We start from the raw sequence: 16,349 nt of genomic DNA on the forward strand, positions 1-16,349 counted from the left end.
TTCGGCACTCAAAGCACAGTTTCTTTTCACCTAAGAATACACTTGATTTTATGCAATCAGTTCTCTTTAGACATTAAAAAAAAGGTCTGTAGAGCTTCTATATGATCCCGTTTATATGATGTTCTGGAAAGGGCAGAGCTATGGGGACAGAGAACAGAGCAGTGGTTACTGGGCTGCGGGGAGGGTTAGGGTACCAGGGGGCAGGAGGGCAAATGGGGGGGCGGTGATGGACCTTTTATTTATCTTGATTATGGTGACAATTATACAACTCTCTCCATTTGTCAAAACTCATAAAAATGTGTAGCCAAAAGGGAAATTTTACTGAATATAAATTAAAAGGAAAATTAAAAACGTAAACAGTGAATTAATTGTCCTCTTCAAACGCCTGCCTAGAGGTTTAGGAAGAAAGAAATTAGGCTACAAGGAGTGAAGGAAAAAGCCCTCCTTTCTCGAGGGCTGTGGGAACTCTGTTTCTTGGGCGTTTGCCCCTGGCCCTGGGGCCCTGGCCCCCGACCCCTGTCTCTCTCTCCCTCTCTCTCTCTCATTCAATAGCTGCAGTGCTGGGTGAGAGACAAGGAAAGTTTTGTGGAACCCAGAAATAAATAAATAACTGCCCATCCAGGTCGCCACGGCAACCATGACGTCACCCTCAGAGCCGAGGGGCTGGTACCACGGGTGGCTTGTTGCTGTTTGTTAAAGGAGCAGGGGAGAGGGCAGCCCAGTAACAGGTGGAGGAGACTTGGTTTCCCGCTGGGAAGAAAGGCGTCCATTGCACCCCCTTCACGGTTGGCCTCAGACCCCCACCCCCCCAGCCCTAGTGGAAGGAGCGTAAATTAGCACCGCCTCTTTGGGGGGCTTTTGGGCAGAATCTATCAAAGCTAACACTGTATGTACCTGTGTTAGTGTCTCCGGGGTTGTGGTAACAAACGAACACACACTTAGTGGCTTAAAGTAACGGAAATCTGGTCTCTCTCCATTCTGGAGGCCAGAAGTCCGAAGTCAAGATGTCTGCAGGGTTGGTTCCTCCTGGAGACTTGAGGGAGAGTCTGCTCCAGGCCTCCCTCCCAGCTCCTGGCGGCTGCCAGCATCCGTGGCCTGAAGCTGCATCACTCCAGTCTCTGCCGTTTGTTTTCATTCTGTGTCTCTCCTCTTCTTATATTGACACCTGTCATATTGGATTAGGGGCTCAGCCCCCCGCTCCAGTATGACCTCATCTTAACTAATTACATCTGCAACGACTCTTTTCAAATAAGTCCCACATTCTCGGGTCCTCGGGGCTAGGACTTCAGCATAGGAATTTGGGGAGGACACAATTCAACCCATAACCCTATTTTTGTTGTTATTGTATTTGCTTTATTGGCATAGATCCAGCATACAGAAGGTACTCAAGAAATGCTAAGTGGACGGCCCCTAGCACGGACACAGCATACAGTGGGCGCTTCATAAATGCTCTGTGCACTGTACTGCATTGCGCCCTTTGTTCTGAACCATACACCCCTTTCTCATTTGTGTGGGTCTTTGTAGTAATAATCAGGTTCCTGGGGTGTGGGGGAAGTTTTTTGTGTGTTTTAGTGGAGTTTAACCCCAGCTGGTGGATGACTCTTGGCAAAGTCCAAGGTGAACTGTCCACTTACCTGACTCTGAGCCGGCGTGGTCCTGCCTGCCGCCCGAGAGCCAGGTGTTTGCAGATCTCATCTCCCCCACCGCCAGCCTGACCTGAAGACCCCTGCAGAGAGTTTGGTCAGCCAGGTGTGGCCACGTCCCATCCCACCTGGGTGATGTCACTTCCTAACTCTGCCCTGGAGCTTCCCCTCCGTAAACCCGGCATGGTGGTGGCTCTGTGGCTCCATGGTAGCCTGCAGGGACCAGGAGCTCCCGTGAGGATCAGGTGAGAGAATGGGGCGGAGGCAGTGGGTGGGGCTTGGAAGATTCCAAGACACCAGGGCATCAGGAATGCTTATTGTTGGGACTTCCCTGGTAGTCCAGTGGTTAGGACTCCATGCTTCCACTGCAAGGGGCGTGGGTTCGATCCCTGGTCCGGGAACAAAGATCCCTCAGGCTGCATGGTGCAGCCAGAAAAGAAAAAAAAAGTTAAGAAAAAAAGGAACGTTCATTGTCAAGATAGAGTCACCTGGCCGTTCCACACGTCTCCGCCCAGCGGAAATGAATGCATATGTTCACTACAGTGAAGGCTCGTGGCAGAGTTACCATAACAGCTCCAGGCTGGAACGTCCGCCTCCAGGAGATGGGATAGATAACTTGTGGTTCCCTCACCGGGTGGAATACTCTACTGCAACGAAAACAGCCAATTACTGAGGCTGGCAAAAGTCACGCTGAGCCCAAGGAGCTAGACCCAGAGGGTGTGTGCTGTGTGATCCCACTGATGGGAAGTTCAAGAATAGGCAAAACTAGTCTATGGTGGCAGTGTCAGAGGGGGGGTCCTTGGCGGGCAGTACCCCTGGGAAGGGGTATAAAGGTGAAATGGAGCAGGACGCTATGGTCCTTGCCCCTCCCCCCGCAATGTCCTCCGCCTGCCTTTTGTCTGTGGAAAAAATTTAGCCAAAGAATTAAGTTTAATCAGAGAAGTGAGAAAATGCAGTAACAGAGGAACACAGTCAAAGGAGACCAAATAATAATAGTTCAGTCATTAAGCAAAGTCAAGGACCTTTAGTTCCTCCTCAAGGGCTAGAGATAATATTCTGAGCCATATCCCGTGAGCTGTCTTATAGGTACTGAAACACCACCAGGTGGAAGAAGTTAACTACATGATGACCAGGCTGTAGCCATGACATAAGCTGCCACAATTCCAAGAATTGGCCCAAAGAAATGGAAACAAACCGACCCTGGAACTGAAGATTAACTGTACCTAAAATAATCGCGATGACGCTGGTCAGACCACTGATGACCAATTTCAAGACGACTGTCGGAGCTGACTGTGCTGTTCCTGCCTGTAGCCCCCTCCCTCTGTCTGTGAAAGCTCTTGCCCCCTGATTGTCGGCGGGGGGTGGAGTCGGCCTTTGGACAGGCGTCCGCCCTCCCCGCCGATTGCCGGCCTCCATAATAAAGCAACCTTTCCTTTCCTACCAACACTTGTCTCTCGAGAACTGGCTTTCGAGCGGCGAGCGGCCGGACCTGGGTTCGATAACAAAGCCGCTTTCTTGGGTGTGCAAAAGAGGCTCTGGTGGTCACGTGGGCACGTGTCTACATCGCAGTCCATCCAGCCGTACCTTGGGGAGCTATATTGTATGTCTGTTGTGCTTAAAGCAAATTAAAAGTAAGAAATGAAGAGGATGCTGCAACCCAATATTTATTTATTTATTTTGGCTGTGCCGCGCAGCTTCCCCGACCAGGGATCGAACCCAGACCACAGCAGTGAAAGCACTGAGTCTTAACCGCTGGGCCGCCAGGGAATTCCCTGCAACCCGATATTCAGCAAACACCACTTTGGGGATTAAGCACAAAATGTTGGATAGTGCAAAGAAAGTGTAATGGAAAGAGAGAGGGAGGGAGGGAGGGAGGGGAGCGTGAGGGGGAGGGGAGAGGAGGAGGGAAAGGGGGCGGCAGGGGAGGGGAGGGGGACCCTCTTCCCACCAGCAGGGGCCGAGGTCCTCAGGCCTCCTGGGAATTCTGTGACCCGGGCCGCTCCCGGCTTCCCAGCCAAGCTTCCGGGAACTGTGTGTCTCCTTGCAGGTTCATGAACCACCGAGTCCCTGCCCACAGGAGGTACCAGCCCACGGAGTACGAGCATGCCGCCAACTGCGCCACCCATGCTGTGAGTCTTGGGGGGCTGAGAGCTGAAGAGGGGTCTGGGGACGCAGCCTCTTTGCCCTTGGAGAGACTGTGTTTCCGTTCCATGGCCATGTCCCGAGCGGCCTGTTCTCAAGGCTTCCATGGCCCTTGGAAGAGCGTGTGGGATCTCGGGGGAAGGTCATTTGGGGAAATTGGAGGCGTTGAGCGTGCCTCTCTTTTACCTTAAGAACCTGCAGTGGTTCCCTGGTACTTGCACAGCATCCAGGCTCGGTAGCAAGCTCCCAGATAGGTCTTAGCCTTTGTGTTACGTTGGCCCACCTTCCACTGCCACGATCTTGTCCCCAGGCTCCAGCGCTCTGAGACACCTGCTGTTTCCGTAATAGAAGGCATGACCCCGTGCCTTTGCACACGCTGTTCCCTCTGCCTGGAATACTTGCCCTCTCCCCCCACCCCAGCCTTGTGTAAGAAATCCTTCTCTGGGCAGTGGTCCTTAACCCTTTGGCTCATGGGCCCCTTTGAGGATTTAATGAAGCTCTAGACCTACGCTGTCCAGCTTGGTAGCCACTGGCCTCATACAACTGAAATGTAGCTTGTCTGAATTGACATGTGCTGTGGGTATGAAATACACACCAGCTTTTAAAGACCTAGCGTGGAAAGAAAAGAATGTAAGGTATCTTCTTAATACTTTTCATATTAATTACACATTGAAATGAAATTTTGGGTATATTGGACTAAGCAAAATATTAAAATTAATTTCACCTATAAGTAATTTCCTTTTCAAAATGTGGTGACTACAAACTCCAAAATCACCTGCGCCACCCACGTTAGAGTTCTGCTGGCTGGGGCTGCTGGAGAATCTCTCTCCAGAAAAAGGGCTCCTAACACACGAAATTGGGCAAACCCTTGCCGGGACCCTGGACCCCCAGTGCTTCGGAGAGTTCCGAGACTTCTCAGAGGGAACGATGGATAAACCAGGATTCGAAGAGTGAGGAGTTTTCCAGGTGGACATGATAGGGAGGGATGCCTTCTTCACAGAGAACCACAGGTGCAACAGCACAGAGGCATGCAGCGGGGTGCCCTGACCGGGAGGCTGGGGTATCCGTGGACCCAGGGGGTCGGGGGCAGTGGCCAGAGATGCTTCTTGCAGAGAGGAGATCTTGGCTTCCTGTTTTACCACGATATTCTGTAGAGTTATGCTGTCCAGTAGGGTAACCTCTGGCCTCGTGTAGCTGTTGGAATTGAAATTGAAACCAATTAAAATGAAAACGTCAAGTCCTCAGTGGTACAAGTCACATTTCAAGTGCTCAGTAGCGGCGTGTGCCTAGTGGCTCCCATACTGGACAGTGCCAATCTAGAATGTTTCCACCATCGTAGGAAGTTCTGTTGGGCAGTCCAGAGTCTAGAGGCTTCCCTCCATCATAGAATTTCTGTTGGACAGTGAAGGTCTAGAACCTTCCCACCATCGCAGGAAGTTCTGGATGGTGCAGGTCTAGAACCTTCCCTCCATCAGGTGAAGGTCTAGAACCTTCCCACCATCAGAGGAAGTTCTGGATGGTGCAGGTCTAGAACCTTCCCTCCATCATGGGAAGTTCTGTTGGGCAGTCCAGAGTCTAGAGGCTTCCCTCCATCATAGAATTTCTGTTGGACAGTGAAGGTCTAGAACCTTCCCACCATCACAGGAAGTTCTGGATGGTGCAGGTCTAGAACCTTCCCTCCATCATGGGAAGTTCTGTTGGACAGTGAAGGTCTAGAACCTTCCCACCATCACAGGAAGTTCTCCTGGATGGTGCAGGTTTAGAACCTTCCCTCCATCACGGGAAGTTCTGGATGGTGCAGGTCTAGAACCTTCCCTCTGTCGTGGGAAGTTCTGTTGGACAGCGCAGGTCTGGAGAAAAGGCTCGGGTTGCTCAGGGGCTCTGTATCTGCCTGGACCCCGCTCTGAAGGCTGGCCCTGCAGCACCTCCCTCCACATCTGCCTGGACCCCACCCCAAAGGCTGGCCCTGCAGCACCTCCCTCCACCCTGCTTCCAGCTCTGGATCATTCCCAGCATTCTCGGCAGCTCCAACCTCTACTTCCTGTCGGACGATGACTGGGAGACCATCTCTGCCTGGATCTATGGCCTCGGCCTCTGTGGGCTCTTCGTGGTGTCCACCGTGTTCCACACGATCTCCTGGAAGAAGAGCCACCTCAGGTGCCTGCTGCCTAGCCCATGGGAGGGGGCGAGCTCCTGGAGGGGTGACCAGGGCTGGGACCCACGGTGGGCTGAGGGGTGAGGCAGGATGCCTCGGGCCACGCTTGGCTGAGCCAGGAGGGGCCCTGGATGGAAGGCCTTGTGCCTTCTTGGCCTCGGGCCGGCGGGGTTGACTGCCACGTGGGCGGACCACCTCACCCTCATTTGCCTCGTTTGCTCACTTCTGCGAGTCCGGAAGAACAAGCCCCTCGCTCCCAGGGTCATTGTGAGGGACCCTCATCATCGTCATGATAATCGCCCCCTTCTGGGCGCCCCCTAGGTTCCAGGCATTCTGCAGATGTCCCTCTGCATCTTTCCAATAATTCTGCAATGTAGGCATTAGAATCCTGGATTTTAATTTTGATTTGTTTTGTTCTTAATTTTTTAAAAATTGTGATAAATACACAGGACATAAAATTTACCACCGTAACCATTTTAAGTGTACAGTTCGGTAGCGTTAACTGCATTCACGTTGCTGTGCACCTATCACCAGCATCCTCTCCAGAACTTTTTCATCTTCCCAAATTGAAACTCTGTCGCCATTAAACACTAACTCCCCATTCCCCCTTCCCCCGCCCCTGGCACCCACCCTTCTACTTTCTGTCTCTATGAATTTGACTGCTCTGTGTACCCCATGTAAGTGGAATCGTATAATATTTATCCTTTCGTGAGCCCAGTGTCCTCAGGGTTCATCCGTGTTGTAGCAGGTGTCAGAATCGCCTTCCTTTTCAAGGCTGAATCGTATGCCACTGTCTGGGTGGACACACGTTGTTTATCGCTTCAGCTGTTGATGGACCCTTGAGACGCTTCTGCCTTTTGTGACTGGCTTCTCTCACTGACCGTGATGTCCTGGGGCCCATCCACGTTGCAGCTTGTAGAATCCCTGTCTTGTGGCTGATGACACTGAATCTGGAACGTGACTTGCGCAAGGTCACATAGTTGTGTCCAAGCCAGTGTTGATTCTGGGTTTCCAGGGCCCCCATAAAGTGAGGGGACGCTCTGGTCCATTGTAGCAGCTGCAGTGACCACTGGTCCCCGTGTCCAGTGCCCCTCTTGCCCCCAGAATCCCTGTGACTCTGCTGTATCCCAGCCCCTCCTGTCCCCATTCTTTCCTCTCTGTGGCTCCTGGTTGCTGTAATGGATTACAACACACTGGGGGGCTTGAAACAACAGGAACTTAGCCTCTCATAGTTAAGAGGCCAGAAGCCCGAGATCAGGGTATCAGGAGGGCCATGTCTCTACGAGAGGACCCTCCCCTGCCTCTTCCAGCTTCTGGTGGTTCCCATGGTTCCTTGGCTTGTGGCACCATCACTCCAATCTCTGCCTCTGTCTTCGCAGGCCTTCCTCCCCGTGTGTCTCTGTGTCCAAATCTCCCTCTCCTTTTTCTTCTAAAGACAGCGGTCGTTGGGTTTGGGGCCCACTTACCAGTGGTGTGACGGTGCTGCCCTTTAGTGTCCTCATCTGCAACGTGGTGGATGAAAAGTATGGTCCCTACCTCCCAGGTGGGATTACAGAGTTAATGCCCGTAAAGAGCTTAGAACGGTGCTCTGATTATAGAATGTGCTCTGTATGTATCAGCTGTTGTTATTCCTTTTTATTTCTAGGAAGACTTGCAGTTAGCCCAGCATCAGATAGAAACACGGCCAAATTGAATGAAGGCTGCAGCCGCTAGATAGAATCACAGTTTGTACTAGTTATCCACTGCTGCGTAACAAATTACCCTGAATCATAGTAGAGGCTTCAACTAACAGTAAACCCTGATTCTTTCTCAAAGCTTCAGAGAGGCAGGAATTTGGGAGCTTAGATGTGTGTTTCCGGTTCAAGGTTGCTGATGTAGTCGTGATGCTGCCCGGGGCTGCCATCATCTGAAGGCTGGACCTGGGCTGGAGAAGTCACTTCCAAGGTGTCTCCCTCCCAGGCCTGACATGTCAGTGCTGGATGCTTGGGGGTGCTCAGTCCTTCCCACGTGGACCTCCCCTCGGCCACATGGCTCGTCCCCCCCCAAAGTTAGTGATTCAGGAGAACAAGGCAGAGGCTGTGATCTCTTTTATGATCTAGCCTTAGAAACCACACACCATCGTTTCTGCAACCTCCTGTTGTTTCCATATGTTTGCCATATTTGTTGTGGGAGGGGCCGCACACAGGTGTGAGGACCAGAAAGTGGGGCTCCTTGGGTACCATTTTGGAGGCTGGCTACCACGCTGGTCAGAGGTATTGATGACTGTAATTTGCTCTTCAAGGGGAGGTCATAAGGGAAACAGTAACGTTTATGAGCACTTCCTGTTATGCGCTGTGCTGAGTCCTGACCCTCTTCGTCCTCACAGCGACCCCGATAGGTGGCCAGTGTCCTCCCTGTTTTACAGCTGAGGGAGCTGAGACCAGGGAGGGTAAGTAACTTGCTCAAGGCCCTAGTCCCTCTGTGGTAGGGTTGGGATTCGAACCCAGGTCTTACGGCTTCAGAGCCTGGACCTGAACCAGAATGCCAGAACCCAGAGGGTCTTCAGGGGGCACCTAGGTTTGTTGGTTTTGCACTTATTTTTCTTTAATGAAAGGAGAATAGAATAGAATTAATAAACATTTAATTTTCCGTACTTTCTTCTGCTTGCTAGACTTCTATTGAGTATGCTTTTTTTTTTGCGGTACGCGGGCCTCTCACTGTTGTGGCCTCTCCCGTTGCGGAGCACAGGCTCCGGACGCACAGGCTCAGCGGCCATGGCTCACAGGCCCAGCCGCTCTGTGGCACGTGGGATCTTCCCGGACCAGGGCATGAACCCATGTCCTCCGCATCGGCAGGCAGACTCTCAACCACTGCGCCACCAGGGAAGCCCTGAGTATGCATTTTAAAGTTCATTTTTATTTTATTTTTTTAATTGAAGTATAGTTGATTTACAATGTTGTGTTAGTTAACAGGTACACAGCAAAGTGATTCAGTTATACATACATATATATGTGTTTGTATATATATATATTCTTTTTCAGATTCTTTTCCAATATAGGTTATTACAAAATATTGAGCATAGTTCCCTGTGCTCTACAGTAGGTCCTTGAATTTCTTTCATTGTTTAATTGAAGTATGGCTGACGCACAGTATTATATAAGTTACAGGTATGTAACGTGGTGATTCACAATGTTTTTAAAGGTTATATTCCATTTATAGTTACTACAAAATACTGGCTATATTCCCTGGATTGCACGATACATCCTTGTAGCTTATTTTATTTTATTATTTATTCATTTAGTGTTTTGGCCGTGCTGCACGGCTTGTGGAATCTTAGTTCCCCGACCAGGGATCGAACCCAGGCCACCGCAATGAAAGTGCTGAGTCCTAGCCACTGGACCGCCAGGGAATCCCCCTTGTAGCCTAGTTTATGCGTAATGGTTTGTGCCTCTTCATCCCCTCCCCCATGTTGCCCCTCCCCCTTTCCCTCTCCACACTGGTAACCACTAGTTTGTCCTCTGTATCTGTGAGTCTGTGTCTCACATTTTTTTTTTAAGCTACTGAATTCTTTATCATTTGAAATCTTTCAAAAAGCCCAGAATATAAAACAGAACGCAGACTTTCTCTGATTAAAATATGGGAGGAGGCTGTCAGGGTGAGGAGGGTCCTCGGTGGTACCCCCGAGGTGTCTCCATTCAACTCCTAGGGTGACAGGCAGCCTGGTTGGAAAACCACTGCTCTGGTCACTCACAGATGGGGACACCGAGGCCCGAGGGGTCATGGTGGACGGAGGTGCGTCAGCCCCGAGCCCAGGCTCCCCCAAAGCCCGTTGGTCCAGGGCAGGGCCCGTAACCCGCCTTCTCTGCCACAGGACGGTGGAGCACTGTCTGCACATGTCCGACCGCATGGTCATCTATTTCTTCATCGCGGCCTCCTACGCGCCCTGGTGAGTGTCTCTGCGGGTCCCTGGGAGGGCTGGCGCCCTCTCTTTCCTTTGTCTGAATTTCTTCGTGTTTGGCTGGGTGATGTGTTGGCACAAAAGCGTGTAGGTAAAAAGACACCCACCACCCATTCTCCTTCCTGGAAGCAGCTATTAGTACCAGTTTCCTGTGTATCCTTCCGGACTGCTTTTGTGTAGGAAAGAGCAAACGTGTATGTGTGAGTCCATGTACAGACACACATTTGCATATATGCATATGTATATATGCAAATACACGCACACATGCCTATATTTTATATCCTTATATTTATACTTATACTTTCCTACTTTAATACAAAAGGAAGGATACCGTACAAACTGCAGTTTGCTTTCATTCTCTTAGTCGTGGACTTGGGGACATCTTTCCGTATTAGTACCTTGAAGATTTCCCCACTCCTTTTTATTTCTTTCTTTCTTTCTTTTTTTTTTTTTTACAGCAGTATAATGTTCCCCGGCCACCCCTATTGATGAATATTTATGACGTAGGCACTTCCCCTTCCTTTGCTATAACAAACAGGGCTGGAGTGAAAGTCCTTGCTGTTGTACCACTCAGCATAGGTGCTTGGTTCTGTTGGCTCGAATCAGGTGAAATTGTTGAGGCAACCTTTTCTGATCTACAGAAACAGCAGGTTCACGTGGCCAAGCCTGATCTTTGTGGGGTAAATTTGAGGACTGGACGGCTGCGGGGCAGGAGTGGGCCTTACTCATTTGGCTAACTGTTGCCAAGTCACCCTCCACAGATTGTACCAGTTTAAACTCCCCCAGCAAGGGACTTCCCTGGTGGCGCAGTGGTTAAGAATCCGCCTGCCAATGCAGGGGACAGGGGTTCCAGCCCTGGTCCGGGAAGATCCCACGTGCTGCAGAGCCACTAAGTCTGTGAGCCACAACTACTGAGCCTGCGCTCTAGAGCCAGCGAGCCACAACTACTGATCCCACGTGCCACAACTACTGAAGCCCCCTCACCTAGAGCCCGTGCTCCACAACAAAGAGAAGCCACCGCAATGAGAAGCCTGTGCACTGCAACGAGGAATAGCCCCTGCTCGCTGCAACTAGAGAAAGCCCGCACACAGCAGCAAAGACCCAACGCAGCCAAAAATAAATAAATAAATTAATTAATTAAAAAAGAAAAACAAAAAAATAAACTCCCCCAGCAAGTGCCTCAGGGTTTTCGAAAGTTCTGGAATAAAGAAACACTCAGGTCACACGCGAAAAGCCGGGAAACCTGCAGAGCCCCTGTGAGGGGAGAAGGGCCGTTCCAGTCACACTTGTTGAATGTGTCTGGGTGGCTGGGCGGTGCTGGGGGTCAGGACGCTAAGGTTCTGGCTGGCAGAGGGGCTCTGTGACAGGACAGTGACAACACGGTGACACGGGCCTGTGCGCATGCAGCTGTCGAGCTCAGAGGAGGCACCACCCTGCAGAGGCGGCTTCAGGAGGGCTTCCTGGAGGAGGTGTGCTGCTCTGAGAATCTGCACGTTGGCCTCTGAGGAGTGGGAGCCACAGAGGTTTGTTCCATTTTTGCCTGGGGAATTCCCATTTTTGTCTGTCGTAAACGGAGCATTCTTTTTTATCATCTCAACTAATCAACGGGTTTTGTCGGTGCGCACAAAAACGACTGCTTTTTTTTTTTTTTTTTTTTTTTTTTGCGGTACGCGGGCCTCTCACTGTTGTGACCTCTCCCGTTGCGGAGCACAGGCTCTGGACGCGCAGGCTCAGTGGCCATGGCTCACGGGCCCAGCCGCTCCACGGCATGTGGGATCTTCCCGGACTGGGGCATGAACCCGTGTGCCCTGCATCGGCAGGCGGACTCTCAACCACTGCGCCACCAGGGAAGCCCGACAACTGCTTTTGAAACATGCCCGGGGGATATGCACAGTGAGTTCCCATACGCTGCAGCCAGCACCCAGGTGGAGAAACAAAACATCTCCAGCCCCTCCCCAGTCCGCTGCCCCCCAGGGGTAACCACAGTCCTGACATCTACCATCATAGGGTAGTTTTGCCTGATTTCTTACCTCATGTTAATGGGATCATCGTTCCTTCGATCTTGCTTCTTTCGGGCAACATTATGTGGTGAGAGTCGTGGAGTCATGATTGCAGGAGTCGCTGTCCAGTCTGCTTGCTGGACAGTGCTCTGGGCGAATAAACCACAGGTCTCCACCTCCTGTGACCAGCGTTTGAGGGTGATTATTGCTCCACGGTCCTTTGGTCATTGTAGTGCGGGTGTGGTGGTGAACAGGGTACAGACGGGAGCTGCTGGTCTACACTGAGGAGTGGTTGGGGGTTTGAAACAGGATATTGATGTAGTTTTATTTTTTGGACTTAAAGGTGATGCCTTGGGAGCAGGGAGGTGTGAGGAGGCTGGTGCAAGGACCTGGGAGAGAGATTGTGATGGCTGGGGCCCTGGTAGCGGCCTTGAAGTCGAGAGGATGGATGGATGGATGGATGGATGGATGGATGGAAAAGACATTTACAGGAAACTGAGTGGACTGCGTGACTGAAGGTGGGGGAGAGGGGATATAGAGCGGCAGATGCCAGGGTTTCCGGCATCAGCTTTCCCCAGGAAATCAGCGACTCTCGGGAGTGTTAGGAAATCAGCCCTGCTGCCGTCAGCCTGGAGACATCGTCAGAGGCAGCCCCATACCCAGCTGGGCTTTGCGGGAGGAGGGGACGTGCTTCTGTCCTGCCGACCAGGATGCTTCTGGTTGTCGGATGCCAGGTGGGCAGGCATATGGAGGCTCCGAGAAGCAGTGTTGGTCCTGGGTGAGGGGCTGCTGCTGGAGTGGGTAGGTGGGAGCCACGGGAGAAGCTGAGAGCAGGAGGGAGAAGCCAGAAGCCGTGGCTGGGCACTCAGTCCACAAGGCCGCCTCCTGATGGCCCCGTGTCACCCCCAGGCACCACCTGTAGTTGTTGGGAGCCAGGTGATCTCAGGTTTCTTTTCGGATGTTGCCAATTAGAGTAAAGCTAGGTTTTTATTTTTATTTTTTTTTGCGGTATGCAGGCCTCTCACTGTTGTGGCCTCTCCCATTGTCGAGCACAGGCTCCGGACGCGCAGGCTCAGCGGCCATGGCTCACGGGCCCAGCCTCTCCGCGGCATGTGGGATCTTCCCAGACCGGGGCACGAACCCGTGTCCCCTGCATCGGCAGGCGGACTCTCAACCACTGCGCCACCAGGGAAGCCCTAAAGCTAGGTTTTGTGCTCAGCTGCTGTAACTCTCCTCGATGTAGATTTCTAGAATAGCCCTCTGACTGTCCCCCGCCTGGCTGATTCAGTGCCTGGATTTCTACTCTTTATCCCTGGCTGTGACCACTCGGGCACCGGCTCTGTGCCCATCCCGTGCTGGTGTTTGAAGATACGGCTGTGAGCAAAGACGCAGACTCTCTCTCCTTATGGGATTTACAGTCTCACGGAGGATGCAGACGTTGACTGTCCCAAGGATACTGACACAAGGAATGAACCACAACTGTGCCGTGAAGGAGGGGTACAGGTGCCGAGGTGGGGAGATGTGCCCTGGCTCGCGGGCTTTGTAGGAGGAAGAGTCGGCAGAGCTCGGCGGTTGCTCGGATGTGGGGTTGAGAGAGAGGGAATCAGAGGACGCAGACGTCATTCACGGGATTCACGAGGCCAGCAGGACCATGTCACGAAGGATGGAAAAAACTGGCAGGATCAAGTGTGACACAGAATCTTCCCTCCCCAGTGCTTCGGAAAACAAACACAGTAGAGTTATAAATATTGAGGTGGGCAAGAGAAAGATCACCCTCTTCTGGAACCAGGGTCCCTCTCTGCAGGAATCTGGAGCGTTTCCGTGCAGTTTAGTTGTGCAGACGGCTGCACAGGCTGAAGACGGTCGGCGTGCTGGACGGGAATGCATGTGTGTGGGGCGGGGCACAGGCCTGCACTGTCCGGGGCCCCCGGCTGTGTGTCTAAGCCAACAGCTGGAGAAAACACACAGAGGCCAAAGGCTGGAGGAGGCTGGGACCCACAGATGCCTGGCCCTGGAGATACCACCTGTGCCAAGCAGTGGAGAGAAAAGCCCACCTTCCGGGAGCCTGGGGAGAGAGTCACAGGAATCCGGAAGGAAAGAAGGAATTCCTTCTGCAAAGTCTCTCCATCAGCCTCTACCGACAGACTTGATGCTGTGCCAGTTGCAAAGGAAGAACTTCGTGAGGCCCAGCTCAGTGAATAACCCAGCCGGCAAAAAGGGTGACCGTAGAGCTGAGAGTCAGTACGTTAGTAACCAGCCTGGAGGGACACTCACCTTATATTCCTGTCCCCTTTCGGTGGCCAGTTTGAGTGGTTTTCAGGCGTTTCCTACAGGGACTGATGCTGGGATGAATGTCCTTTTCTGTGCCTCTGTGTGCTCGCAAAACAGCGTTCCTCTGGCCAGCCCCTGAACCTGGAGTGCCTGGGCCACGGGCTACGTGGCCTTCAGAGTCCGATACGTTCTCCAGACAGGCTTTACTTGTTTATATGCCCACTGGCTTGAGATGCCCTTTTCTTTCAATGCTTGGACGTTATCAGTTGTGCTAATTTTGCTCTAATAATTGCCTGTTGTTTCCGTTTCCCTTTCTGTCTGTCCACGTGTCCTCCCGTGACAGGCCGCATCCCACACATGGGGCCGTGGGGACAGGGGTTCTCTGGGGTCGGTGTTCCTGTGACGGGCTGGCTGTGGAGGGCTGGATCCCAGGGCCCGCCTCAGGCTGTGCCCTTGGCTCTCCCTCCCAGGCTGAACCTTCTCAGGCTGTGCCCTCGGCTCTCCCCCCAGGCTGAACCTTCGCGAGCTGGGCCCCTGGGCCTCGCACATGCGGTGGCTGGTCTGGGTCATGGCCTCTGTGGGCACCGTCTATGTCTTCTTCTTCCATGAGCGGTAAGCCAGGGCTTGGGGGAGCGGCCTCAGGTGGGGGGGGCTGCCTCCATCAGGGCCTCCTCCCTGCCCCCAGTGAGACGAGACCCCAGGGTCACCCCAGAAGAATGAGGGCTCAGCTGTGCCTGGCATCCCTGTGTTCAGGTCCATTGATGGCCACCAGGTCCACAGCCCATAGGGTCAATCTGAAGAGTTAAAAAAAAAAAAAAAAGGCGTTGTAGGTTCCTAGACCCACTGAGTGATGTCAGGTATTACCTGCCTTCCCGAAGCTGTGTTAGCGGATAAGGGGGAGAGGCTCTCAGGGCTGCCCACTTCCTTCCATCCTGCTGAGTGACAAGCTGGGAGGGATTAAGTGTGGGAAAGAAGCAGAGCTAGAGCTGAAGCCAAAGGGAATAACAGACTCCTGGAAACTCCAGGGACAGCAAACAAGTGTCAGCTGGTGCAGCCACTCAGATGGATGGAGAGTGGCTGCTTGGGCCTTGTGCGGAAAGGTGCGGGGATCGAATAGTAATGTCTGCCCTGGGTTGCACATGGGAAGCACCCACAGGCATGCTACACCCAGCATTTGCAATCCTCAAATGCCGTTTCATGGATGTGGAAAGCAAGTCTCAGAGAGGGAAACAGACCCTCCCATGGCCACCCAACTCTGCCAGCACCTGCTGGGTGTAGCTGGATGAAATCTGGGCCCAGGAGTGCTGGGCAGAGGGCGGAGTCCTTTTCTCTCATGCTTCCGGCCAGGGTGTCCCCTCCTAACCCGAGCGGGGAGCTATCCCTCGTGGGGAGGCTGTCCTGAGGCCAAGATGGCTTGTCTTCCTGGCAGGTACAAGCTCGTGGAGCTGCTCTGCTACGTCGTCATGGGCTTCTTCCCCGCCCTGGTCATCCTTTCCATGGTAAGTTGCCCCCACCCGGCGTGGGGCCTCCGGTCTGGCTGGCGGGGACTCACAGTGACTCTGGAGATTGTCAGGTTGAACCTTCTCCTCTGGCAGACGAGGGAACCGAGGCCCGGGGTCAGCGTGACTTGCGGGCTGAGGCAGGAGAACGTGCAGGTCACCCCAGGGCTCGGCTCCCCGGTTCTACGGCACCTCCTCTCTCTGCTTCACCTCCAATGAGTTCGTTAGTCCCTCGGGGCTCCAGTTCCCGCCTATTTAGGGCTCAAGTAAGAAAAACCCACGGACAGTGATTAGAATGGTGCCTGGAGCAGAGTAAGCACCCGGTCGCTAAACTAAATCTATAATAATAACATAGGTGGCCGTGGAGGCAGGGCCAAGTCTCAGACTTCTGACACCCCCTCTGATGCTTCCACACCCTAAGCTGCTTCTTGACACGTGAAGGTTGACCTCCTTACTGTGCGTCCTGAGCCCTTGTGACGTGCAGGAAGCTTGCTCACAGGACCTTACTGCCCCGCCCCAGGCGTCCTTGGAGATGGATGTGACCACCTCCGTTTTATGAACAAGGATGCTCAGGTTCTGAGAGAGAAGGTGACTGGCCCAAGGACATGCAGCCCTCAAGGGGCTGAGCTGGGATGTGGCCCCGTAACCTCCAACCCCGAGTATCGGGATCTTTGGGCTGCACCCCCTCGCCCTGTGAGCAGG

At 52.8% G+C, this 16,349-nt stretch overlaps 1 protein-coding gene across 1 annotated transcript in view; it reads left to right on the top strand.

Annotated features, from left to right (window-relative positions):
- The window catches only part of RADIL (Rap associating with DIL domain), a 127,883-nt gene that overhangs the window by 29,088 nt on the left and 82,446 nt on the right, over positions 1-16,349 (top strand). Inside the window, 6 exon segments of the mRNA XM_079944721.1 lie at positions 3,691-3,772; positions 5,782-5,942; positions 9,791-9,865; positions 14,659-14,680; positions 14,682-14,760; positions 15,578-15,647. Coding sequence (XP_079800847.1) covers positions 3,691-3,772; positions 5,782-5,942; positions 9,791-9,865; positions 14,659-14,680; positions 14,682-14,760; positions 15,578-15,647 — 489 coding nt within the window.

Source organism: Stenella coeruleoalba (genome assembly GCF_951394435.1).
Source record: "Stenella coeruleoalba genome assembly, chromosome: 15".
Classification (NCBI taxonomy): Eukaryota; Metazoa; Chordata; class Mammalia; order Artiodactyla; family Delphinidae; genus Stenella; species Stenella coeruleoalba.